Source organism: Hirundo rustica, chromosome 3, assembly GCF_015227805.2.
Source record: "Hirundo rustica isolate bHirRus1 chromosome 3, bHirRus1.pri.v3, whole genome shotgun sequence".
NCBI classification, from domain to species: Eukaryota; Metazoa; Chordata; class Aves; order Passeriformes; family Hirundinidae; genus Hirundo; species Hirundo rustica.
Window position 1 is genome coordinate 33,511,028 of NC_053452.1, and position 27,952 is coordinate 33,538,979.

The following is a 27,952-nucleotide window of genomic DNA, read 5'->3' on the forward strand; positions in this document are numbered from 1 at the left end:
TTAATAATTATGTATTAATATCTGCTGTTTGTGGGAGAGCAAGAGCAAACTCGAGACATGTTCATCAGTCTCTGTGAATCATTGTAGAGAACTGAGGACTGCAGTTGGAATTGAAACAATTTACCATATGAGGATCTGGTAAAAAACCTTATTTAGAAACAAAAAAACGGGAGGGTTGTTCACTTTTTAAACTTCCAGAAATGTGAAATATTTAGGTTTCTCTGCCACTAGTATATCAACAGGTTTATGTCCTCAGGGCAAAAGAATGTGGGTAAAGTCTAGGTTTATTTGCAAAGACTGTTATGAAGAAAGCAAGACATATCTTTTCTCTCATCTTTTCTAAAGGAGAATCTAAAACTTCTTTATCAAGAAAAAGTCAATATCCTTGATGCTCAAATACAGTCTCTAAGGTAAAGTGATTTTTTTTTCCTTAAAATAATCCTTAATAAATTGTCACTGCGTAACAGCAGGAACCACTCTTAATCTGAATTTAACTAAGAGAATGCCTGAATGTGTGAATGTTGTGTCTTCTGATAGTGTCCCTGAAAACTGGTTTCTCGCAAATATAAGTGTAGCAAAATCAAATGTACTGCTACTTTATAGAAATAGTAGCAATATAAAGTATCTTATCTTTTTTACCCTCTTTCCCCTAAAAAAGGTCATGTAAGATAGACTACTCAAAAAAAGAAGAGAAGTTACAATTTTAACTTGTGTGACAACTTCCATAATTAGCTTTCTACCACTGTTTAATTATTTTTCTCCCCTAAATAAACCATGGTTCCATATATTTGAAAATGTTAGACTGTTCTGTGTGTAAAAAAGAGTTATTGGTAGGGAGACAAGTTAAAAAAATCTCTCTGCATTGCTGAAACCTGCAATGTGCAAAGCCAGTTGTCTTAGTGAATGTAAGGGTGGATCTTTAATTTCAGCTGTATAATCCAATTTCCCCCCCCCCCCTTGGCCTCAAGTGTTATATTTACTCCAAAATAATTTCTAGAGGCTAAGGTTGTCTCAGAAGCTCCTCAAGTACATTATTCAGCCTCTGTTTTCTCCTAAGAGGCATGATCTTGCAAACAGGAAGTTCTGCAAAGCTAAATTTTATTGAAGTGAGGAATCATATCGCTTTCAGTGGGACTATCTTCCCTTTTAACTTCAAGGGTAAATGCACACAGGACTTGCTGATTTCTGTCCAAGACTTTCCAACAATAGGTTTGTTGCACTAGGACTGCCTAAGGACCTATGCAGAGCAAATTCCGTTCAGGGTATAACGGGTTATATGTAATAGACCAAGTACTAAAATTGGAAAAAGTGCACAGAAGATTTTCCAGATGGAAATAAGAATGCATGCAGTGTATATATCATGTGCACAGTAAATCCGACGCAGCCAGAATGTGTCAGACTTCCTATGTGTGTGCTGCCCAGATGGCCTGCATAACAAACCCAAAGCTTTGGATTCGTTGCACAATTTGTCAAATTGATCTATATGTGCACAGTGTGCGTTTGTCTGGAACTTCCTGATGTTAACATTCCTATTGCTTGCGATCTCCCCAGCCTGACACATGCTTGGAAATTCTGGAGAAAAGTCTTCCGAGCACCTGGTAAAAATTTTGGAGACAAGTAAAAATCTTAGCCTGGTTTTCTGTACGTATGTTGGACCTCAAGTTGTGTGTGTGGCTGGATCTGAGCCAATGTGCTGATTATGTCTGGATTCTTGTTTAGGGAGTATGAAGTTAGTGATATTAATAAAAACAACAGAAAATTGTTAGGGTATTGAAAAATTTATACAGCTGATAGTGCTTTTCGCTAATGAATATTATAATCTGTTCAGACAAAATGTAAGCCTACGAGTTTTTCCTCTAACAATTTTCTGTTTAACTTCAATATTTTCTGACACTATGGGGGAAGAAACAAATTAACACAGTATTGTTTTGTCTATTAATAATTTTGATTGGCCAGTTCAGCTGTTATTTCTCTGTTAAAGCCTTCCTTAGCCTGTTGAAATGTGTAAAATAATGTTCATTGCCAGGATTCTTACAGTTCTCTTTAGGTTACATTTGCAGTTATAAATCGTATATGAATGTGACGTGTAGAAATACATAATTTCGCAAATAATTTTTTTTATTATTTATTTCTTCTTTCTAGAAAAGACCTGTCAGAATCTCAGAAGACATGCAAAGATTTGGAAGGAAGGCTGAAACACCAGAAGTCACTGTTTTCAGCCCGAAATTCTAGCCAGGTTGGTGGTCTGTGCCTGACCTGTGCCCAGCACGAGGCCGTTCTTGCGCGGACTCACTGCAATGTTCACGTGCAGACCATCGAGAGGCTGACGAGGTCAGTTGGGGGGGTATGTGCTTTGTGACTGAAGTGTGGCTGCTTGCATTAAGGCATTGTTTAATTTAATTTAAACATCTCAATGTCCTGGGTTACCTTCGTAGAGAGTTGTGCATTTATGGAACAATACACTCCCCAGCTGGAGTCATAATGCTGAAATCAGTGAATGTAGGTCCCAACCACTCCAACATCCACGGCAGCTTTGCTACTTATTCCAAGTAGGAAAGAATTTTAGATGTTATCATGTAATTATGATGCCTTGGGCTGACCAGATAATGAGGCTATTTACAGTCCGTTTTCTGCATTTTTTTGTGCAAACAAGTCCCTCACTCTGTCAGCAGAAATACTGTGCAAGTCCATGCATTTTGATTGATTACTTCTTTTTTAAAGCACAGCTATATAGGCTGAATTTATGTAATTCAGGGATCCCAACATTAAATTCTTTTTTTCTTAAGGAATTCTGCCAGTCAATCATCTTCAAAAAAAGTCTGCCTTTCTACTTGCTAGTAATAATGATAGGATACTGCAACGTTCTCAAAGTTGTTCAAACAGCCGTCTATTTATTGTCAGATATCCGAAGCTTCTTAGAATTTCTGAAGTATTAGAATGAGCTTGAGATGGAATAATGGGTCAGTTAGAAGCAAGGAGGCTGAAGGGACATGGAACATTTATGTACTCAGTCAAGTGGGCACCATCCCTCTGCACTAGATGGCTGTTGCCAGGATTAATGTATTTTTTCTATTATCAAGTCCAAAAATTTTCTGGCAAAGCTCTGTTGCTGAGAAGTCGTGTTTCAAAATCTGCTTTTGTAACAAAAGTAATTATTTGTCACAGATGTTGGAAAATATAAACAAACTGTAAATCAGTACATTCTTGTCCTCTTACATTTCACTTAGCTTCAAATAAGAGATTTGAACTGACTTCTTTATCTATCTTATACCGTTATTTCATTTGGAGGTTTAAAAAAATCTAAACGCTACCTCTACTTGTGGTGCAGTTTATTGAAAACAAGGGTATTTCAGTAGAAATATTCAAAGGAACTTTATCCAATTCAAAAATGAAATGAAATTTCAAAGTATGACTGCTAGGTCTCTGGCAAATACAAAAAAATGTGTTACCATTTCACACAACATTAAGAACGCTACAGTTTTCAGCCAAAATCTTGAGCTGCACCTAAACCACAGACAATTAAACTTAATTTAAAAGCTTTTAACAGTTCAAAGTAATGAAAAGGTGAAATTACGTATTACAGTTTTATCAACTCTGCTTTACCATTTAGTACAGATTTTAGTGTCTTAGTTAACAAAATTCCAGCAGAGTTGTAGAATCCAGGTGTCCTATTGTTTGGCTTAGTTCCAGCTTGTAGCAAATGGATTTACATTGTCATTTAATATACTTCGTGATTACTTGTTGAGCCTAACCCTTCCTTTTTATTATTTTTTCCGTCTTCTACATTTATTAATGACAGTGTAATTCCATATTGCCTTTTTTTTTTTTTGACATGGATCCTCGTATTGTTACATCAACAAATGTCCTTGGCTTCTGTACATCAATGACTTGAGATCTGCACTTTTTACTGGCAGCTTCCCTAATGGTCCATCCTTCTGAAATGAAGGTTCAATGGTTGTCAAGCAAATGGTATTTTCAGTATCTGCCAAGCTTGCAGTTTGCTGTCTTCATTCATGAGTTTTAGTCTTGCTTTGCTTACCACCCTTAAGTCTTTGATCTGTTTATATTTTATATTTGGTATGCCTGTTGTTTAAATTTTTTTCTCTTACCTACAAAAAATTTAGAAGAAGTATCTGGGTTGTTGTTTCTTTTTAATATGCAGAGAAAGAGATGACTTGATGGATGCACTTGTTTCAGTGAGACAAAGCATGAAGGAGATGCAGCTAAGAGAATCCAATGCTTGTAAGCAAGTTGAAAATGCTGTGCAAATGGCAGAAGAGGCCAATTTTGAAAAAACAAAGGTAAATCCATCATGAAATTAGAGCTTTTTAGTGTTCAGATCTAATGCAAATGTTAATTAGTTTTCATGCTAGTGAGAGAATACATGCATAAGACCTTTGTCATATGTTGATACGATGTAGTTTTAAAAGAACTGCACCACCTGACTGTTTCTGAGCAGTAATATGAATTCTGTATTCAGGTTCTTAACCTCTCATCAATACTATGAGGAGCACTGCATTTCTTAATCGATATAGTTTCACAGCTAGGTGATATAAATTGAGTTGTAAAATTTTCAGAGATACTAATGATACATAAGAGGATAATTCTGACATCACGTTTCTGACCTACTCTGGAAAGAATAGTTAAAATGCTTACAAACAATTCTTTTTTGCCTCAGATGAGAGCAGTGCAAGAACTGATTGACTGTCAGAGCTCTTTGAAGATAAATCTTGTCTAATGCTATGCAGGAAACTTCTGGGGTTATGTAAATAATAATGATGAAACCAGTTTTGATCTAATGCTTGCGTTAGCCCTAGTTCTGTACACAATCAACTTGTATTGACCTAAATTATTTCCTTGATAGTTAGTGACATCTACTGTACTATTAGTGAATTACTATGGAATTGAGAGAGGGTTGCTTTGGTTTGGTTTTTGTAATTGAATGCAAACAAGATTGATATAATCGTTCCATTGATAAAATTGGTGTTATTTATGCAGTACTGTAAGAGAAGTGTGTGCTTGTAGGCTTGTGTGAAGTGCTACCTGTTTGTCTACAAGGCTGAATAGTAGTCTGGACTTACTTCACACTCCAGAACTGCTTTGATATTAAGAAACAGGATTTTTTTTTTTTACTTATACTGCATTAATTTTGCCTTTTTACAAGTACTGGTATAGCTCTTGGTAAAGACAAACCATCCTTTTTTTTCCCCAGTCCTATTTTATTCTCAAGTGCTATTTTTCTTAATAACTAGCATGGAATCCCATAGAACAGTCCACATAACAAAAGTAGGAAGTTAACACTCTAAGCTTTCAAATACTATAATTGCAGTTTCATCAGCCTGTTGACCCAAAGTCTGACCTCAGGTGCTTATCATTTAAAACCACCATTTCTGCTTGTCTTTTGGTTGTCTCTGTAGCTTGTGTCCTCTTGCTTATTGCATAGAGCAGGAAGGAGATTTGTTATGTCAAAGTTTACATAGTTGAAGCAAAATCAGGAATATATTTTTGACACAAATGTCATAAAAGATTAATTGTTTGAACTGCTCATTGTGTAGTCAGAACAATGGAGCTAACAAAATACATATTTCTTCTTGGGATGCAACTAATGCAACTACTTTCTTCTAGAGTGGCATTGGTTCATATATCTACCAAGCTACAGCAGTTTCGTGCAGGCGGTTGTTTGCTGAAGTTGATTATTCTTTCCTACAGAAAAGGATTCAATGCCATAAGAGGGATTCTCTCACCATGATAGACTTGTGAATAGGAAAGGGACCTCAAAGAGGGTCCCACAGAATTGTCAAAAAAATTAATGGAGACTGTTAAAACATTCTCTAAAAAAGCATGGTTTAACTTGCTCCCCTCATGCACAGTCCAAAGCCAAAAAGATTGAATACAGGGGATTGTCTTTAAGTAAAAGAAAAATAAGCAGTTAAAAAAAAATTAATTTGAAGATAAAGGTAATAAGTTAGAATTCCTAAAGGGAGGTCGCTCTAGCTTCTTTGAAACAGAATATGCTGGACATCAATGAAATGTTGAAATTAGTTTACTAATTTAAACAATTAACTAATTTAAACAATTTACAATTAACTGAACTACTAATCTAGTTTACTCTTAGGGTAGCAAAGCTTGCTTCAGGGTGCTTTGAATACTTGGATTTACTTGTAATGGAGTAGTGTATTTCTGATTTAAATTGGCATAACACTCAAATTCTACACTTTGGCAGAGATAACAGCAGCCCAAATGGATAAATATCTTCTTTTTTCCCTAGCATTTTTAGAAGGTAGTGAAGACAGTGTTTTGAGAGTGTTCTTGAAATCATGTTTCTTCTTTTTTGATAGAGAACCCATCTATAATCCTGTGTTTTAGCACCTGAAATTAAGTAGTACTTTATGAGGTATTTAGTAGAATTCATTTTTGACAAACCTGAAACTTATTTCTCAAACTTTTTTTTTTGGTATTTTTACTGACTGTTTTTAGGTCTCTTAGCATTCTATGCTCAGTAATTCACTTCAGGAGGAGACTAAGTGAAAATGCATACATTTTATTAATTTTTCCTTTGGTTCTTTAGTTAGACATTAACCACTGTATTTGCAAGGAGTCAAACACTGGAGGCTGATTCTAGTGAAGTGCAGTCAGGAATTTCAGATTTTATGTGTAAGGCAAATAATCATAGATTTAGAGGAACAGCTACTTCTTTGGAAAATACGCACAGAAAAATGCTTCCATCTTTGCCATGATTCCTAAAAGCAATTAAATTTCTCAGTTACAGTAGGGCATGTATATGCCTACAAACATACACATCTGTTTTCATTTTTAGTCCTATTCTAGATGTTAACATAGCAGGATATGTATAAACATCATAATAACTGCATTTTTAAAAAAGATATTTCTAATAGGAAACTGGTTTCTTTGAAGGTATTAGACAAATACCATGTTTGTTTAAAAATTGTAGGTTTCTTTCACTTAAGCAAATCGGGTTTTTTTAGGCTCTAGTCCACTGTGAGCAACTGAAAAGTGAGATGGAACGACAGAAGAATTATCTTGAAAAGGAGTTGGCTGCCCAGCTAAATAAGAGGGCTGATGAAAAAGAAGCACTGCGGCAAGAAATGAGGAAAGAAAGGGAGGACTTGGCAGCAATGGTATGGGCTGGTTCTTTTTCTGTTTGTGTATTACAATGAGTGTATCATGCTCTTTAAACTTTGTTTGCTTGTCTTTTATGTTTAGTTTTGGGTATGAGAGCTCAGTAACTTCTACCATTTCTTTAAAGCAGTGGTAGGTAAGTGATCCTTTGAGTTTGAACAACTGGGTTTTGTGCTATGTCACTAGATATATACTAGGTTGTTGATGTTGATGTTAAGTACTTTATTTTAATTAGCATAACATTTTTAATGCTGTGTCAGAGTAGGAAAGCGTTAACTAATATGGGATGCAAGGTTTGTACCTAACTCTTTTGTAAAAATTACTATTTTGTTTGCCAAGGCAAGCATTCAGAAGTTAGCACACGTCAAATTTAGGATTCTTTGCTACTTTGATCGTACATATACATTAATGTTACAATATCATAATTTCAAAGTGATCTTATCATATGTTTAGTTTTCCCACCTGCAGAAATGTGTTGGAATCTCTTTTCTCACTTTTATTAATGTTTATAAACTCTCTGAGACAGAATCTGTCTCATCGTTTATGCTGTGACCATTGTGGTAGTCTTGATAACCTTGGTTTAGACTTCTAGATGTTGCTGTAATTTGAATATAAAACATGAGAGTTTTCTGCCCAGTGGAGTCTACAGAGGAAAGCTGAAGCTAACAGCAGTAAGCCTGTGGTAGAGGAGGCATTCCCAAGGTGATTTAAATGGGAAGAAATGTAGAGAGATAAATACTTCATGAATTAGTGGTTTTCATGCTTGTTTGATCTGCAACATCTTCAGCCATTTCTGGTGGAAGTTTGGAAACAATGAAACGAATTTCTCTCCTGAGTAGACTTTTTCTTATTTTTTGGGACTCTTATAAGTCATATCCCTTATTTCTAAAAATCCAGAGAGCACAGACTGAGCAAAATAAACCATCTAAGTGTGTATAAAAAAGCCTCTTTGACTCCAGTTCCAGATACAAAAGCAAGTATTAAGCACAGTGATGGGGACTAAGTGATATTTAAAGATGTGAACTGATAGATAATCAGTGATCTGTTGCCAGGGAAACTGAAACTAAAAAAATAACCTTCCACTGGAGACATTATTAAGTAATTCCTTGTTTGACTCCTTGCTATCTATTAGAAGTTATCCCTTTTATGAAGTTAGTTATTTTGTTGCAGAGTTGCTTTAAAGCAGTGTATTGGCTGTAAAATACAGCCTATTAGACAAGCATTTGATGTTTTTGGTAGAATATTTCACTCCATGTCATCACATCAGTTTGTATTTCATCACCCACTCAGAAGTGTTTTACTGGAACCAATTCCCACTCTAAGTAGTTGTAGTCTTTCTTTTAAATCCTGCATATAGATTAAACAATATATAGTGACTCTATGATGATGTCATGCCTGGTAATTAAAGATAGGGGATGACTTTGTAGAAAATGATGATCTATGTTAATGATTTACACCTACATATGATTAACTACTTTTATGGTTTAGGATTATGAGGAGGTAGAAATGGTATACTGTGGATCAAGTCAAGATTCATCTGTATATTTTATTGCTTACTTTGTGAAATGGTTTGTTTGAAGGGGAGAATTGGCAAGATAAATGAATCAGGTGTACGTATAAGGAGCGAAAAATAGTTATGAATATATAATCCTCTAGAATTTCTGAAAGTTAACCTAGAACTGTCAGACACCATTACTTCCACTTATATTAGTAAGCTTCAGGGCTAAATAGCTGAAGGTTCACTGTCTCTGTTTTATTGTTACATTTTTAAATCATTCAGCAAAATTTCATCTGAATTACATTAGAATTTTTAATATACTATTTCTATATGAGTTTTGCTCAACAGTATGCTTTGGTCTATAAACTTGAAATGTTTTCTGAACTTGAAAATTAATTTAAGATCTGTGGTTGCAGCAACAGTTTTCTTATCTGGGGGAACATGATTTGGTTTGAATCAATCTGCATAAGAATGGGTAAGGTTGTGTTAAACAATACTCTTATATTGCAAAACTAATGCAGCCAGCCTCTTCTGACACCTTGTGTCCATATTAACAAGTCCTGGAGACTAGTACAGTTGATTAAAAGTTTAATCAGATAAACTACTGTGCGATAAATAAATTTAAGGTAGTGAACCCTTAATAAAATAATGTTAACATATTCTATTATTAATAATATAGCATATATTTTTATTTACATGCTTGATTTTTTATTACATTTTAATCGTTATGTATTTTGTCTATATACAGTTGCTTTTGAGGAGAAAGTTCCACAAGAGTTGGATCTGTGGCTGGTCAAATTGCATCATTACGGTGTTCTTGGACTTTTTCAGGTTACAGCTTTGTCTAAGGACGTGGCTGTTTTGGAGGCTCAAGTAGAGAGAATTACAAGGGAAAAGAATTCTCTAGTTAACCAGTTAGAAGAATCACATTGCCTGCTTGCATCTCATGAAACAGAGATGAATAAGGTAAGCACATTTATAAAGGAGCATTGAGCTTGGTTTTCTTTATCATTGTGACCTGAAAGAAGAGAATTTTTACCTTGTCCATTTTCCTCTATTTTGGTAAGGAATGTGTGGTAACTGTAGATTTCGTCTCAATATCCCAGAGGCACTACAGCTATCCCAATTGCAGGAGTAAAAAAACCACTTTTTCCATTTCCAAGTCACCTTGTCATGCAGAAGCTAACTTTTCTATTTTGCAGCATACATGGATCACTATTTAAAACAATATCCCAGTGTTTAGTAAAGAATTGTTCTTCAGTAAAGAATTGAGTTTGGTCTGAGTGAGACAACATAAAATTCAACAGTATCCTTAATTGCTACCTGTGGGACTTGAAGTGCTAAAATAAAGGGAACTATATCAAACCACTGTTTTCTAAATACTTTCCTTTAGACCTTTTATGTAGTATACTGCTTAATTCAGTACTACTGATAGTAGAGCTCTTACAAAGAGATCTTCTAGTTAAGATTTCTTAATAAAAGAATTTCTTAATAAAATTAATTCCTTAATAAAAGAATTACCCTTTCCCATGCATCTTGTGTAGGTATATCGTTCTTGGGTGCTTTCTTTTGCACGTTTCTCAATCAATTAGAGCCTCAGTGGGAGCCATAACAAGAGAAAGAGAAAAACAAAGCATATTTATTACAGGCTTTTGAAATATCTATATTCCTTACCAATAATCTCAGGGCCCATCCTACCTCCCCAGTTGTTAACTGCAAGGATTTGAGGAGCAATTTATTCATTGGGACTCTGGAAATTTCAGGAGAGGTTTTCAACAGTTCCTGTCTTCCCCTGCTGCCCTGGCTGATAAAAGAGGGAAAAGTATTGCAGAAAAATTCACAGCAAAAAGTCATCCCAACTTAATAGAAACTTTATGTTAATTTTAACTGAAAAACAAATGAGTATTTTAAAAATGTCAGAATGGTTTGATTTAGCAATTCTGAAACACACTTTTGGCTGGGTTCACAAGTGGCTAGCACCACTTGGAGGGGTGAGGAGGTGGTGAAAGAGGCAGGAGTTACACATATTCATTGGTCTGAAAAGAACAATTTTGTACCCTACCAATTTGAAGTTACCTCTCTGTTTCCAGACTCAGTTTGCCATTATTAAAAGCAGCAAATAGCAACACTTCTGTTTTGAGTTTTATCCAAAATATTGTTTATTCTTCATGCACCAGAAGTCAGGGAAAGAAAATACGGAGTGAGGATCTATTTCCTTCATTCCTGAGGAGACTGAAAAATCCATTATTAGGACAGCACCATCTGCTGATTCTTCTGTGTTATTCCCTTTGTACGGTGTGTGGAGGAGCTGAAGGCAAGGATTGCTGTATTTTATTTCACTTGGAGGAAGTGACATATTGCATTTTCTTAGATCCTTCAGATAAACGAAGAAGGAGGTAGAAATCCAGGGTTTGCAAGCTATGCAGCTGCATCTCAAGATTTTTTTTGCTGCATATACTATTTTAGTGTTTAAAAAAATGCTTTAGAACTTGGCCATTCTTCAGAGCATTTGCTGCTTTGCATTATTTGCAATGGCTAAATTCACAAGCTGTCCTTTGAATTTATAAGTGATGCTACGTCTTAAAAGTTATGACGGTTTGTTTAGTTTTTTCCTAGAGTAATTTCCTTGCAATATGCATATTTACTTTTTCCCTACTTTTTTTTTAAGGAGAGGGTGAAAAAAATGTGAAAATGAGAAGAGGTATGCGACTGAAAAAAGGAAATTACTTTGGATTGCAGAATATGTGAGAATGTTTTTGAGAAGCACAGAGGGTTGTAGCAGCCAATTAAAAGGGTGTACATACAAGGAGCAAGTGCTGAAAGAATATAAGCAAGGCAGGGAAGTAGAGTGAGTGGGAAAGAAAGTTGAGTAAGAGGAGCTGTGAGTAAACACATTTACATTCTCACTAAGGAATGTGCATGTATTTGGTTGGTTAATTAAGGTGAAATGAACAGGCACAAATTGGAGGTGATGGCACAGGATAAGGACAAAAAGGAGGATGGCTTAGATTGAAAACTGGAAGAATAACAACCCTGCACAGCAGTAAAGTTATGTGAAAGGGTTTAGTAATCTTCTGGTTTTGTTTTGTTTTCTTTTTCTTTCACTTTCTCTTAACCCCTTCACATATGCTCTGAAGTTGAGCTGCCAGATGGAAAGGATTGAGGGGGTAATATAACAAACACTCCAAGAGCAGAGAATAATTGTCCTGTGTTGAAGTGATTTCCTGAAATGTTGCTTTGATCCATTTCTTCTGGACCATGTATCTGTTTAATTTAGACTTTTTTTTTTAAAGAGTTTATCTTCAGTTTGCAATAAGTTTGTAATGCTCTGATCAAACTTTGAAAATTATTGTGCTAACATTTAAACAATTTCTTTCTCAACACTGTAAAACTGGCAAGGTAAAATACACCTTTATTTAGGAGCGTGATAGATGCTTTACTTCTAGGTTTTGAAAGTGTTGACATAGACTTTCTTGGGATTTTACAGAGAGTGAGAGAAGAGTATAAAATCAGCAACTGTCATTTAACTGTAATTATATATATTTACAACATAAGCATTTATACTTAGAAAAATCTTGATCCAAATATATTTGAATCTAGAAGGTACCGCATATGTCAAAGTTAATGACTATATAGAGAATTCAGATCCACTTTTCCATGTAAAAACATTTACCATTCGTAGACCTAAAAGTTCAGTAAATTAGGAATAACGCTGCATTTCAGTGACCTGTAGAGGGCACCAAAAGATCTAATTGCAAACCCTGGTCCATGGATTCCTCACGCTAACAGCTCGTGTTGTCTGTGTAATCTAACAGGTGTGTGGAGAAATGCGCTATCAGTTGAATCAAACCAAAATGAAGAAGGATGAGGCAGAAAAGGAGCTCAGAGAGTACAGAACAAAAACTATAAGGGAGCTTGAAATTAAGGACCAGGTAAGAGATAATACTGCTATAACTTTGCAGTTGTTAGTAGCCTAAGTAGGGTTTTTTCAGAAGCTGGAATGATTCATTTTTCTAATAGTGGTCATTTATTACTGTTAAATGGTTTAAATTAATGGCAAAAAGCCAGCTTTTACTGCTAAATAAATACCTCTTGGTTATCTTACTCTTGTTTTCAGCCCTAGTATGTTCAGTTTTGCGCATCACTCATTCCATGCTTTCATATAGAATTACTCTATCATATTATTCATACCAGCTATTTAAATTCTGTGTACTGTATACATTTGTTTAGACACTTTTTCTCACAAATAAATCCACACATAATTACCTATACATGCAGCCTAACAGAACATTAAGGATTCTAACCATAACCTAATGATACCAAAAATTAAAATCATTTATCTTCCAATTTCTTTAAAGATTCAATGTTACTAAATGTTGGGATTCATAGAAAAGTTGGGAAAAAAAAAAAAAAGTAACCTTCGAGCAAAAAAAAAAAATGGAGAAAAAAAATCCACTTGTCATTAACTGTTGTTTATCTAAACCTGGGGTTTATATTAATACAAAAAACAGTATATGTCTTACAGATCATCTGTGAGAAAACATCCCATGCAGTAAGAAAGATTATTAGAGTAACCTTCAACATACTTGGCAAACAGCTTGAACAGGTGTAATCTGCATCTTTTGAAGTGCCCTTTTTCTTGAGGTTCTATCCATTTTTCTGTACAATTTCAAACTTTCAGTATTCCTTCTTAAATTGTGATTTGCACAAAAGAGTCTTCTGAATACAGATATATTAGATGGACATGAGGATGATTTTTTAATATGCTTTTTGTTATTTGAGCAGCCTATTCAAGAGGTTTTGAATCATTCTTTTTCTTTTAAATAACTGAACAAATCATTCCCTGTATAAGAATATACATGGGGAAAAATGAAGTATTTCAAAAATTAAATTTTTAATTATCAGTTCCTCAAAAGCTGCATGTAGGACAGTAAGTTTATTAACTTAATAGTACAAGCTTAATCTGGAAGCAATATTTATTCAAGTTATAATGAAAATATATGTAAAATCCAAGGGAGGAGCTTATTAAGTGAAATAACCCTTCAACATGTATAGAAAATTAATACAGCGCAGAAGAAGAGAGGTCTAAAAGCATTCTTTTTTTCAAGGTTGCTTTTTTTTTTTTTTTACTCCTACATCCTTTAGGCCTAAGGACACTGAAAAACAAAAAACAGGCTTGTCGTCTGTGTCTTGACAGATATCACAGATAAAAGAGTTGGCATAATCTTGGCATACAAATAAAACAGGATGTGTTTAATAAGATACTTGAAGAAGTATCTTGGATTTTAAATCCTGTTCTCCTGTTCTTGCTTGAGGATTGCCTTTTGAACAAATTACAAAATTTAACAAAATATTTTAACCTCATGTGATGACATACTGGTATTTTAATCAGTGTGGGGCTGAATGCACCAATATGTGGTGATTTATAATTTGATGGTAATGAAATTATGTGAGTGAGAGTGCCTATCAGCAAAAATTATTAGATAATTAGATAATAATGTTATTATATAGCTCAAATATGATTGTTGGTTCCTCAAAAAAAAGGGAAAAGAAGCAATTCTGAAATTCTCAGACTCAGTATCTAGCAGCTGTTTTATAGCTGTGGCTCCAGTAACCCAAAAAGTTCTGTATAGGTCCTAGGATTATTTAACACGTTAAAGGCAACCCAAGAAGAGTGTTAGAGTGCCTTGTTCTGTTGTTGCTTCTTGGCTGGGGATTTTTAAATCAGATTTTAACAAATGTTAATAAGTTATTGCAAATTATTTCATTTAAAAAAAATGAGTTCAATGTCATCTATCTTTGTATTTAAAGAAAACCTAAAATGTTTTATCTTATGTGGCACTGAATAGCAAATAATAATTGTTCTTTGGTCTCTCAGCCATGACCTGACCTTCTGGCTAAGAGACAGAGCTGATACCTTCCTTGGCCACCATCTGTTCATAATAAATACTTTTTTTTTTTTTAAGTAGAGCGACAATAATGTATGAGTATTTTCATGTTATTTGTATTAAATGATGGTTTTTTCTCTTTTAAAAGCAAAGGATCATGTTTTGGATTACCTTTTAACATACTGAGAGCAAGTTTACTGTTTCTTGAGGTATAATTGTATTTTTAATTGTGCTGTAGATAAATTTCAGTTTTGAAGATATTTTTTAGTTTACATGGAGTGACTTTTAAAAAAGGATTAAAATGATTCAGGTGTGTCAACGCAGGCAAAAAGCCCCATACGTACAATTTAGGATCACCAGATACATATATTTGTTTGTCAGAGACATACAGGTCGGTATTTATCATATGCTGGTATTTATAAATATTATTCAAAATTGAACTTAAATTATTTAGGAAACCTCAATTTTTGGTCTTACTCCCTTTTACCCTAGTATCTTTTTCCCTGTATTTATTGTTCGGTTAGGACTGATAGCCACGTGTCAATATCTGTTATAACTCTCAGTTATTAACATTTTCCATTAATATTTCTTTTAAAAAGTACAGACCCAATGAGCAATGTTACCATTTAAATTGATTAACTGTTTTGTAATATCATGCATCATGATCCCGATTAACATCAGGATTATGGAGGAAGGTGGGGGAAAGGCATCTACCACGCGGTTTTCTCTGCACAAAACCCACATCTGTTCATCTGGCCCGATATGTTGTAAAGTAGCATAACCTACTGCCCTCTCTTTTTCTCTCTCAGCCAGCCCTCCCATTGTGGATGTAGCTGTGCTGAAATAACAGTGCATTACTTAATACTTTTACTGCTTAGGAACAAGCTTTATAAATTATACGAATATAATGCCTACGTGGCAGTAAACTGTGTCCACACTAGGGGTTGTACTAGCACAGCTATATCAGAGAGAAGTCACGCCCTAACCTAAATTGCTGTTATTAGAACAAAAATTGTGTGGCATATTTGACACAGCAGGGCTTCACTTTTATAATACTTTTTTTGTTAATTTGTAAGCACTGCGTGGCATCAGTTATGCATTTCTAACAGAAATCATACTTCTGACACACTGTGAAATTGGTCTTCAGATTAACATCACTTGCTCTTTTCTGCTCTGCCTTATAAAAATAAAAATGAAGTTTTCTGTTAATAATTTGCTTTCTGTTTGTCTGAAATGATTTATATTTGGCTTATAAAATCTTGCAAACTTCAGCATGTAGAAGTGAAAACAATTTTTAGAATTGGGTTTTGCAGTCCAAGCCAATTTAGACATCCTCCTTATTAGGGAGCTCTTACCAGTAGCGTGGCTCCACTGGGAATTGCAGTGTCCTTGCAATAAAGTAATAAGACATGTTAAATTCAACTCCAGAAACTAACTGCAGCTTTTCAGTTTTGTTTTTTCATGCTTTGATGAATTAGATAAATACTTTGAGTAGACATAAATCCAAGCTAGTAATCTTAACCTGTAAAAAAGTCTTTAAATTTGGGCAGATACAGTTTGAAGAGGGGATTACACAATTCTGTTGCCTGCAAGGCAGGCAACAGAATTAAAAGCTCCAGAAACGCTGTACTAAAACCCACAGATTTTTAAGAGTTGCCTGCATTGCAGTTTATAAGTCCAAATAAAAAGAAGTCGAGACTCACTGACATGCATAACCTATACAAATAGGAAGAGCTACACACCAAAGTATTTTTGTGCAGTGTGACAGAACCTAAATGATGCCTCTGTACATTACAGACTGACAATTTTGCAGACAAATAAAAATCTGGCAAAATCGCAGTCCAAAAGCATTTTGCCAAAGGGTATTTTGGGAATGTTTATCTCATTTGTCATAAATCCGTGATTTATGGTAACCTAATTTAGATGGTATAAGAGGAGAGATTACTGACTCTGTCTTCATCAAAAATAGTTCAGGCCAAGAATTTGGGTATATATCCTGGAAATGCTTCAGAGTATCCAAAGCAAGACCAGTAACACCTTCTAAAGACCCTGATTCACTGAAATGTCTTTTTATGAATAGATATCCAGCTTTCATGACTCAGGCTTTAAAACACTAGTTTTCAACAGCTGTGACATTCAGCATATCACCAGATGTTTGAAACTTGCAAGTTTTAATAAGTGGTGAAGATGGGCTAGGATTATGTGTTATGTGTATTCTTGTAACAGTCTATATCTATTTTAGATATTGTGTTTCCTCATTAGTTATAAAGATGTTCTGGAAATTCTGTTTTGAAAAGAAATTCTATTAAATCAGTAAACATATACTTGAGTAATATTTGGCAGGGGGAAAACCCCAAAACTCAGAAGACAGCTTGAAACTCTTCGCATGAAATTTTCTCACCTGGTCCAACCTTGAGTATAATGGTCTTAAAAGCTGCAAACCCAAATTGGTGTTGGACAAGAAAGCATTAAGGAAATGTGATAACCTTTACTGTAACTGAACTCTTCCTAATGAAGCATTTTGTGTTTTGGGCATTCAATGCATTAATTTAAAAATGAGTAAATAAGGGGCAAAATGGCAGTACTTTACGCCTTGCTTTGATATGAATTTTCTGGCCTGCTTAGGAGGAACATAATTCTTTTTTTATGGCTGAACTTACTAGCTTATCTCAAGATTTTTGAGGATGACATTGACCTACAACCCTGCAATATATATCAAATTGTAATATGGCTGCTGCTGCTTGGGTACGACATAGCTTTCCTCTGTCAGCCATCCATTCCTCAAGGATCAGTGGCATGAGCAGCTTTTATTAAGTCCTGTCTATTTCCTTAAGAAAAATCCTTGGGACTAGGATTCCCAGTAATAGACTTTACTCACTTGTCTGCATTTTCTGTACAGGTCTGCTTCCCCTAAGCATACAGCCTGCTAAGAGGAATAACACAGGATCAGGAATTTATTGTTCATAGGTGTAGTTTGGTCCATGTAACCTCCATCCATGCTCTGTCATCCATAGTGATGTCACGCCACAGTACATGGAAAGAGAAAATTGTTTATGTGCATTAAAAATTATTCAGAGTAGGAAAGGAATTGCACATCTCTTGATATAGTGGGTTTACATACTTCAATAAATACTTGGTTTCTGTTGGTTTTTTCTTCTTCTCTGACTAGAAAAAATGGTTGTTTTATCAATTCTTTCTGATTGTGTCAACAATCAGAAGAAAAAGAGTGTAAAAGTCCCTGTCATTTGTCAGTTGTTATTGCATAGGTTTTCTTTTCAGCTATTCCTTTATGGTGTCCAGGAAGTAAGGACCAATCTCACATCAGCAGTCTTAAATAATTTGAAAGGATAAAAGGAACAGGTTTTGTTCTCTCCTGTCTTTCAATAATGAAGGAGGTGTGATCTTCCCCTTCCTTCTTTCCATACACATCCTTCCTTTTCTGAAATTTTTATCAGCGAGTGAACCACATATTTTGTACTATCTCACTGTCCCTCATCTCCCACCTATGCAATCCATTAACAAAAAAATCATCTTGTTCCACTGTGAATAAAATCACTTTCTTATCTCTGCTGGTGGCTGCTGAGCTAATCTGTAGTACAGCGATGTTCTCTGTTAAAATGTGACTGTAGTAATCTCTGTGGGATTGGAAGTTTCGTTCCTGAAATAGTATTGCAGGTCAGATATTTTGGCAAATTAAAAGCAAATGGTTTCATGGAAATGATGAGGTAAAATCCTTGTATAATATGTTTCAGCCATTCACTGTTGTCCTTTCCCGGGGTATTTATCCACAGGTACCATGTTGCTCTTCAAGAGTTCGCACAAGAACAGACCTTAAAGATTATTTCTTAATTTAAAAATTTTGTGTGTGTGTGTACTCATAAATCAGTACTTTGCAGCATAATTTTTTTCCTGCCCCAGCTAACAACCGCAGCTAACAAGTTTGCTTCGGTGAGATTTAAAGTGTGCTCCATGCTATTCCCATAAAGTTCTTCCAGCACCCCTGCTCCTCCTAGGAAACTGCAGGCTCCTGTCTCTGTTAATTCTCCATCAATTTGGAAGCAGGAGGTTTGTGGCTGATGGACTTCGCTTAGGTGATGGCTCCTCTCTTGAGGCTCTGCCCTTTAGTGGAGCACACAAAGGTGTGTGGTACTGCCGGGTGCCATCACACATTGCAGTACAAGTGGCAAAGGGGTCACAAAACTACTTGGAGGAATTCAACAGTCCCACCAGATCAGGTTAGGATAATAGCTATCTAAGAAATCACAGCCTGCTCTGCTTATCTAGGCTAAATCTTTCTTGTCCCTCTGGTCTTTACAGATCAATTGATTTGTAAGCCAGCAATACAGAAAAAAACTTTCCACAGGAACCATGTGTGTTTCTTGGGGCTACTTCTCGTGTTTCTGCTCAGTTTACTTGCCCTTCCTCTCAGGAAAGCTTTTCAGATTATTTTAGGATAAATAAGTTGTAGAATTTGCAGCAATCCTGTGTGGTTTTGTGAATCAGCCTCTTAGAAAGAGGTGGTCTTTGTGAACTCCTTTAAGCCCTGTGTACACATGTGTATGTTCTCACAGTTTATAATAAATCTATTTCCAGAATGGAGGTTTCCCTTTGAAACCACAATCAGCTTTCACGAGTGCTTTGTATCCTCATTCAGATTTGAATGGGAAGCAGCAGTAGTTCAAACAGAGTGCAAAAGGGAGAAAGCCATTGTTGGGATGTGGTGGGGGTTAACCTTGTGATGGCCCTAACTCTCTTTACAAAGTTGGATAGTTCTTCAGGTGCAATATGCTATGTCAGATGGCCGTGCCTGGGAGGTCTGAGGTTTAGAGACCACTCCGAACCTAGAGTTGCTTGATTGATATCAGGATTAGGATAGAAATGACTGCAAACGACCCCTGCTGCATATGGCCTGAAGTAATCCAAGAAAAACACTTAAAATCTTTCTACAAAACCACTCTTGTTTTGTTGGGTTTTTTAAATTTAAAAAATCCCACATCAGTTAGCTCTGTCCTGGATTAATTAGTATATTATTAGGTATGGAAGGAATCCATTAGGAACATGGATTGAGGTCAGTGTAAAAGAGTGCAAAAATTTCCAGTCAATGGTACACACAGTATTTAAATGTTTGTGCAAGGCCATAGTGGAGGCACCTCTTTGAAACACTTGCTCCTGAGCATTATCACTGTTCTCTCTGCTTTAAAGGCTACTTTAATAAATGAGGCTAAGCTTATGAGCATCATGGGCTGTAAAAGTGTATTAATTTGAAGTGTGTATGTTTCTTTAGGTGTTGATTTCCTTTTGGGGGTGTACATTCAAATACCAACCACCATAGTAATTATACTTCTATTACTCTATATTTTTTTCTTCTCTTTTTGGTTCTGTTTTATGCCTCTTCCATCTTTTAGTGAGTGTGGCACATGAAGTATGAAACAAACAAACAAACAAAAAAGTGCAAGTTCACATTAATATTTTACTCTCCAGAATTATTTTACTAAAGCATTTGTGCAATGATATAGTCAGTGCAGAATTTCCTTTTAAGGTTATACTGTGTGGTTTTTTACCTGATGTGTTAACATACTGGGACAACAGTGAATGTCATAAATTACTTAAGAATTAATTTGGTTTTAGTTTATTTTTCATTTTGTTAAAAGTATTCTAAAGTTGTTTTTTGAAATTCCTTCAGAGTACAAGTTTTTTATCACCACTTAATCATTCTCATTTGTTAAAAAAAAAAGTATTTGTCTTTTCTGTCAGTTCTCTGTTATGTAAAATTCTGTGAAAAACATCTGCTAGTTTGAAATTTAAAGTTGTATTTTTTGCATACAATAGAATCAGTATTAGTATGAAAAGAAATAATTATTTTAATCTTTAATTTGACTTGTTTTGAATGAAATTATTATTTCATTTAATCAGACTTTACAGAGATAGAGAATTCTAGTTAATTAAAAAGCACATTTTTACAACATGCATAAGTGTTGTTAGGTGAAGATAATGTCAGGTTATGAAAAGGATATTTGAGGATTGATTCAGCGTTTGAGAAATGATCTTTTATGTTTTCCAGCAAGTTGCATTTATATCACTGAATGAGCATCTCTACTGTGTTCTCCTAAAAATGCATTGTAAAAATCTGAAGACTATTTTTTAATGCATCACAAACTAATGAACGAGAAGTGAAGCACTTAAGTGCCTCAAGAAAAGGGTCCTATGTGCTCGGAAGTGGAAAACTTAAAATATAAAATGTGGCTGGTGGTAATACTGAAAAAATAATAATTGATTTAGAAAAAAACTTTACCGCAGTGCTACTTCACCAAAGCTTCATTTTTGTTTAAGTAAAACTTCTTTTGCTTGACCGAGCTGAACGTGGATGCAGGATGGCGTTAGTGTGTTTCAGCTTACCAATAATGGTGTTTCTCCTGCTGAGGTTTAGCCTGCCATCTTTCCATGGCAAAGTGCCTGTTGATATTCCTGGGAGTTTGGGCAACTGCAGAACAAGACATATTAAATAGTACTTTCGAAATTATGTGCAGAAGTAATAAGAGCATTAAAGTTGCAGAGTTAAACACCAGAAGTTGCTTGTTCTAACCTTAATGTAGTCTTGTTGTACGTATACATTATGATAATTCTGTTCCTTGTTATACTGAAAATCTGTTTCAGATTTTCTTAAATGCAAGATTGTCATCTGTCTTTTTGCAGTTCTGTGCTCCATCTCTTGTCTCTCACATACATTGAAAAGTTAAGTACCTTGAAGAAATAACTTTCTGATCATGTGGGAAAAAGCTGTATCACAGGTGATAGGCACTGTGGGATCAAATTAACACTGCATGAGAAACAGAGCTGTCAGCAAAATGCTTTAGTTGGTGGTTTGTTTCTGTTTCTCTCCCTACAACTACATTGTGGCCTGGAGAGAAGCTACAGAACTACTTACAGCCTCCTGATAGAAGAAATGGTAACTGAAGTTACACCAATTATTCTGAGTAAAAGTTGGGAAAAATGCTGCTGATAAGATTCCCTGCAGGAACAGTGAAGAAGATTCATTGATTCTGTAATTTCTCTGTAGATTAAATCCCACTTACATTGTGATGACCTAATGATGAACTAGACTTGACATATTTCAGAATTCAGGACAGAGTGTAGTTCTGAGACTATTACTGTTAACAGGAGAGAGAAGAGGGTTATTTTTTACTATATTAACATATCTCAGATTCTGAGGGTTCATGTTTCAAACTATTACCTGAGTTTTCAAACTGAAGTATCCCATAGTAATGAGAGTATGATCTGTTTTCAACCTGTAAATGTAGTGTAGTGTGTGGCTCCTACCAAATTATTTTGAATGAACTTTTTTTGGTGTTTCAAAAAGAATAACTTACTTGATAAGTCTAAATATACCTGGATTAGCTGTTTCTGAGTTGCTGTTAACCTGTTGTATTTGGTATCATTTTTCTGCCATCCCTTTCTCATGAGGCTGTCTGCTGTTTCTGCCATGGTCATCACCAGAATTCTAGAATATAGGTCACGCTGCAGGCACCTCCAAACATTGATATTTTAAGACGTTTATGTATGTCTGTATATACCTACACACATGCACAAGCATATGTGTGCATGAGTGTAAAGGAGCTGATACTGGATTTTGGAATTACTGATGAAAGTAGCACTAGTAAAATTGTTCTTCAAGCCACATTTTTTTTTTCTTGATACTTCTAATTGAAATTATAAGACACCTGTGAATGTTTAAAGATTCTGTCATGAAGTGACACTTCCCTATCTGAGATTTTCCCCCTGCACTTTCATGACAACTAGAATCTATGGATGTGTTCTTGAGTTCAGCCCTGAAGGTTCAACATCTGGCTGATGGAAACGAAACATTTTCACCAGAGGTTCTTGCACTTGGAATTTGCTTCCTTCTGTGGGCCTGTGTCAAAACCTGACTGAGCCTGTTTAACTCGAGGCAATGGTGTAAAGCCCATCTGTTCCTTGAAACTTTTCCCTGAAGGAGCTATCTAGAGTGTATTTATATTCTCAGCTGTGGTTGTGGGTTTTTTTTAAGTACTTAGCTGATGCTTTTGGACTAATTTGTGGTTTGGGTTTGTTTAAAGGTGTGCTGGATGGATGTACTTTTAAAGCAGATTTTAGGAACGTTGCAGAACTTCCCTATCTTTAACTTATGAAGATAGTGAAGGGTTCATGTCCCTGTTTACTGTGAATGGAGAGATAACACTTATGAATTGCTGCTGTTAAGAAGAAAACCCACTAAAACTTCTAGTTAAAATACACAAAAGTCTGAAAAGTGAAAGTGCAAAGCTTTTGCAACTGAATATCTTTGACCACCTGATTTAAAAATATTCTGTCAGTGTAATTGGTTGTTATATTCTTTAGAAGAGAAGAGCATTAACGATTCTGTAGATAGTTTTACTATCTTTGCATTTGAACTTGGAATTCCCAATATAATTTGGTAGGAGGTGCATGCGATAAAGCAAGTTGACATTTAAATTCTAATCATGATTTCCTTCATGAACCTTTTTTGAGTGCTCTTTGCTGGCAGAAAAGTGTACAGTTAAGTAAATGGCAAAATTTAAAAAAACCCAACGCTATTGAAATGGTGTTGTTTTTCTGGATGAAGAGGTTGTATTTTTCTGACATCATAACTTACTGTAAGTAGTTTAAGTTAACACTTTCATGGGAGGAAAAGAGACAATGTTGTAATGAAGGTGCTTCAAATGTTTGTATTAGGGCGAGGTTATTTTCATTTGTTCTTGTAGGATGTTTGAATTAGTAATTCCATTAGCTAAAGAAGATATTGCATCTTGTCTACATGAGGAAGCTATCACAAATAAGCTATGGTATGAGTTTAAAGTATAATAGCTATTCAGCACGAAGTCCTTATATGAACAATTTTATTCTGTACTACAAATGACTTTTCACAGTTTAGTTGACTGAAAAACATGCAAGTTCCCTCCAGCCCCAATGCCAAACAAATATTTATGTAGGGAGTTAGTGCAGAACAATTACTACATGATAAAACTACATTGTCAGCTTATTCTGCACTCTGCTGACCTTCTGAAAAGCATCCTTAGGACAAAGTAGAGGGTTGTGTTACAGATATGTTCCTACAGGTACTTGTATGTTGTATATGGACCTGAAGAAAAAGATACTGTTTCTGAGAATTTCTGTAAAAAATGTTTAAATTGCTGACAGTATGATTGGGATAACATAAGTCTAGCATGTATCACTGGAACTGAGGATGCTGGTCATGCAAAGTTGACTGTGGTTATTTGTAAAATAAGTTAATAGACTCATCAACTTTAGTTACTATGTTAACATATAAGAACTAATGATATTAATAAAATAATAGGATTAACAGCAGCTAGTATGTTTAGGGTTCAAATAGAAGTCATAAATATTTCTTTCCAATAAAATCCCAAGATTACCTTTATTCTCTTGTGTAAAAAATTAATTATCATGTGACCTATCCTATGTCAAGCAGCTTCTGAAGATGGCTACTGTTCCGCTGCCTTTCTGGCTCTCTAACATAGTGAATTCAGGCCACAAATATGGAGCCTTTATGTGAGAAGAATGGAAAATACTTGAATGCCTGTAACTCTTAAGCCACATGAACACAATAACATTGATTGTATATTAGAGTATTTAAATATGAAACACATTTTGGCTTTCCATAAGAATGTGATTTCAAATACTTTAATTTGTTTTGCAGTTTTTATCAAGTAAGTATTTTTGTTCAAAAACAGAAGTGTGCATTATTTTCAGGTGCTTTGATCACCTTTTTTTTTTGGTCTTAAAATGGATCTCTATGTATTTCTTAAATATACTTTCTTTGGTTCTATAATTTTCTAAGCAAATAGAAAAACTGGGATTAGAGCTGAATGGAAACAAACAGCGTTTGGAACAAGCCCAGCAGGATGTGACAGGAGCCAGAGAGGAGTGCCTAAAACTGACAGAACTGCTGAGTAAATCTGAGCACCAACTGCACCTCACCAGGTACCCCTTATCCTATTACATGCTGTAGTACCGATTTCATTCTGCTAATTTTTTGCCACAGGCTCCCCAACAATTGTTGTAGATACTTGCAGTCATTGACTGCATGGGCAGCCCTCAGTCATATTAGAAGTGGAGATTTGAATAAGTGAGTTGTGAACTGTAATTTATAAAAGTGAATTAGTAGCGTGTAGAAGGGGCAATCTTCAGCTCTGGTGGTGAGGTGGCATGGTTTTAGGCAGGAAGAAGAGCAAGGGAGGCTGCAGCTACATTTTTTTCTGTTGCTGTGCTTAGTAGGACAAATATGTTTGAAATGTTGCTTGAGACTGTAGTGTAAAGCAGCATAGGAGTTCTTATATTAATAACCTGAAGTTTGTCAGCAGAATGACCAGGAATACATATATAAATGTATAAATGAACTTTTTTTTTTTCTGTATGAGGTAAGCTCAAGTATGTGAGATGGGTGTTTCAGTCTCTTGCTCAATGAAGATACTGTACAATGCATTGTGTGATGAGAGACTTCAATTCCCCTGAACATATTCCATCCTTGGGTATAGTTCCCAATGTCTTTTGCTGCACTATTCATTACACGTTTCTAGAAAACTCCAGTAGGTTGACATGCCAGTTATTCATTGCAACTTGAGTTTGGGTAACTGCAGAACTTTTTTCCTTTTGCCTAGGAAAATGCTATTGTCCAACTGTTTGCAGGCTTTTGGTTGTGTGTGTGAGTTTTTTGTTCCATTGCCCTGCTTCCCGCAAGAATGAACATCCATAAACAAATCTGGCAGCTTTTACTCAGTACTTAAGGAAAAAAGTTAAGTTAGTTTAAATTTTTCATGGGGAGAAAAAAAGCTCAGATTTTTATCACTTAACAGAAGTCTGTGTGTTTATCCAAGTCTTGTACTTTTTGGGCTTTGTGAGAATTCTGCCATTGAGTAAATGGAAATAAAATAGAGCCTTGTCTAAACTATTAAATTCAATGAATCATTTTTTTATTCAGCTAAATTTCTGTGTAATTCAGAGCACGGTTGTTTAACAGATGGAAGAAAGTACCACTCTAACAGCCTGTATTTAGAGAAAAAAATATGCTAGAGGTTAATGAACTTGAAAAAAGTTTTGGGTGAGTTGTTAAGATATCTAAAGTTTGGATTTAGCAGAACTTTATTAATAATGATTTGTTGTGATAGTTAACCAAATGGCTTTACCACGCTCCTTTTAGCAAAGGCTGATTATATGCAGTAAAGCTCTGGATATCTTCGAGGAAATCTGACTAGCGAATTTATAATTTTTAATTCTTTTTGTACTCAAAAATGTAAAAGTGAGAACTATTTCCTGCTTTTACATAGCAAAGTAATTAAAGCTGCATACCTAACATGCAGATGATTCAGGTACCTTCTCGATGCATGGTCTGTGACTCGGAAAGTTTCTGAGACGCAGTCATTAGAGGCTGGGAACAGTATTTTGGGCAAGCAGTGCTCTGTGCTGGCCCTGTTCTCATACAATTTCACAGACGCCTTTTTGAGACAGATACTGAACTGCCATGGCTCCTTTGACCTAGTGCAGACACTCTTCTGCAAGGTCCTGATCTCCTTGGGGTTTTTTGGCTGTTTGGGGGTGGTTTTTTGTGGGTTTGGGGGATTTGGTTGGTTGGGTTTTATTTTTTGGGATTGGGTTCAGGGGTTTTTTGTATTTACTGCATGTTCATGTTTGGCATCTCCTTACAAGAACTGAAATGTTTGCTATGCTGACATGTATTTATTGGAAAAAATGTATATGTTGAGGCATGAGAAGTAGGCTTAATTTTTTTTTGTCTTGACATTCCCCAAATCCTAGAACACTTTGTAGATTTTTGTCTTCTCTGTACACTGGGAGTGTCTGTCTGCTTTCCAGGAATACGTTAGGTGATGTTGCTTGGGGAAGAAGGGGGTAAAAGAGAAGAGCGATTCATTGCTCCTGATCTGTTACCTGTTTTCCCCTTGAACTGAAATTCGTAGGGCAGGGTTTGAAATGTTCTCATCGTGTCATCTGTTTTCCCTGCCTTGCAGAGGAAAACATCCCCTACTGAAATGACATTTGTCCTTAGCCTGTATGCTTTCTTCCTCTCAGCTCACCTCCTGGCAGAACAGGTTTTCTGTGTTAGTGAAGGTATAAAAGTTACATGTCTCTAGGGGCATTAGTTTTGCATTTTGAACTCAGTATGTTTTTCATGGATTGGTACATCCATAGTTGTTTCATGTAAATTATATTTACTTACGGTTTGCCTTCTTTCATTTATTCCCTTCACCTCAAATGGCAACTGTGTCAGTGAAAATACTTGAAGGGTAGGGGTAACAGCAATCCTATGGGGGTTGTAGACTCATTCACTGCGGCGCTTGCCAAGGAAAACAGATTTTAAGCTCTAGAGTCCTGCCTGTGGGAGGTTGCTGCAGAAATTGCACTGATTTAGTGCATCTCTTGGGTATTCTGGCCTTGGCCTCGTCTTGCTGATTCCCTTCTTTTCAGGAGAGGACCAGCTGGTTCTCTCCAAGTCTTCTCACAACGCTGGAGTTGAGGAGGGCCTGTACTGCTGTTACACCATTGTGGATAGTCTTTCTGTTGCCTTGCGTGACCTGTCTGTGCTGTTCTGGCAGAAATTAGAGCTAGCTGAGGAGAAACAGAAAGAATTCTTTGTTTTGCATGAATTATGGTATTATTAAGGAGAAAAGCTTCACTAATCCACTGATTCTAAGTCTGGGAATTGTAAATAAATAGGATTATAAAATGAATACAAGAACTTTGGATTTTAATGTACAAAAATGAGATAAATGTATATGGAAGGAATAAATGAGAAAAAACATGCAGTCTGTATCATAATGAGAAAAGAAAGTATTCTGCAGAACAGCACTCTTCTCCAAGAGTCCCATTTCTTTGCTGTATCCTAGTTTTCAGACACTGTTGATTGATTACCAACTAAACAGCTTCTAAGTTAACAAAATGTACTTGTTAAAAATGAAGGAAAAAAGGTTACAATTAGCTATTCTAAACCATTGCCACAGAGTTTAAAATTGCCTTTTCCTGTCACCTTTCTTCCTGGAGCAATATGTTGCTTAGAAATACTTGCTATTAACATGCACTTTCTGCTATTGAATCTAGTTAGTAATTCTAATTTGTATGTCTTCAAAAGACTGGGGAAACACAGAACTTCTACTGTGTAGTTTTGCTTGTCAGTCATGTAACTTTGCAGATGTCACCATGCTATGAGACTGACCATGGTTGTTTAAAGTTTTCTTGGGCGTTTCTTTTACCCTAGTTTCAGCTTTGAGGTTACTGTAGTAGGAGAATCTGATGAAATTAGTTCTTATATCAATGTTAAATTGCTCTTACTTTGGCGAGGTTAGGTCTTGCTAATTAAGCTTACCTGAAGCCCTTCTTCACACTAGAAAACATACAGGTCTGT

General features: G+C 35.5%; 1 protein-coding gene across 9 annotated transcripts in view; it reads left to right on the forward strand.

Moving 5' to 3' along the window:
• SDCCAG8 (SHH signaling and ciliogenesis regulator SDCCAG8) overlaps nucleotides 1-27,952 on the forward strand; it is a 104,803-nt gene that overhangs the window by 13,069 nt on the left and 63,782 nt on the right. For all 9 annotated transcript variants that reach the window (XM_040057616.2, XM_040057612.2, XM_040057614.2 and 6 more), the window contains exons 7-13: nucleotides 346-410; nucleotides 2,143-2,331; nucleotides 4,163-4,301; nucleotides 6,987-7,139; nucleotides 9,470-9,604; nucleotides 12,454-12,570; nucleotides 24,377-24,519. In XM_040057616.2, the coding sequence (XP_039913550.1) occupies nucleotides 346-410; nucleotides 2,143-2,331; nucleotides 4,163-4,301; nucleotides 6,987-7,139; nucleotides 9,470-9,604; nucleotides 12,454-12,570; nucleotides 24,377-24,519 (941 nt within the window). The remainder of the gene's footprint in view (nucleotides 1-345; nucleotides 411-2,142; nucleotides 2,332-4,162; nucleotides 4,302-6,986; nucleotides 7,140-9,469; nucleotides 9,605-12,453; nucleotides 12,571-24,376; nucleotides 24,520-27,952) is intronic.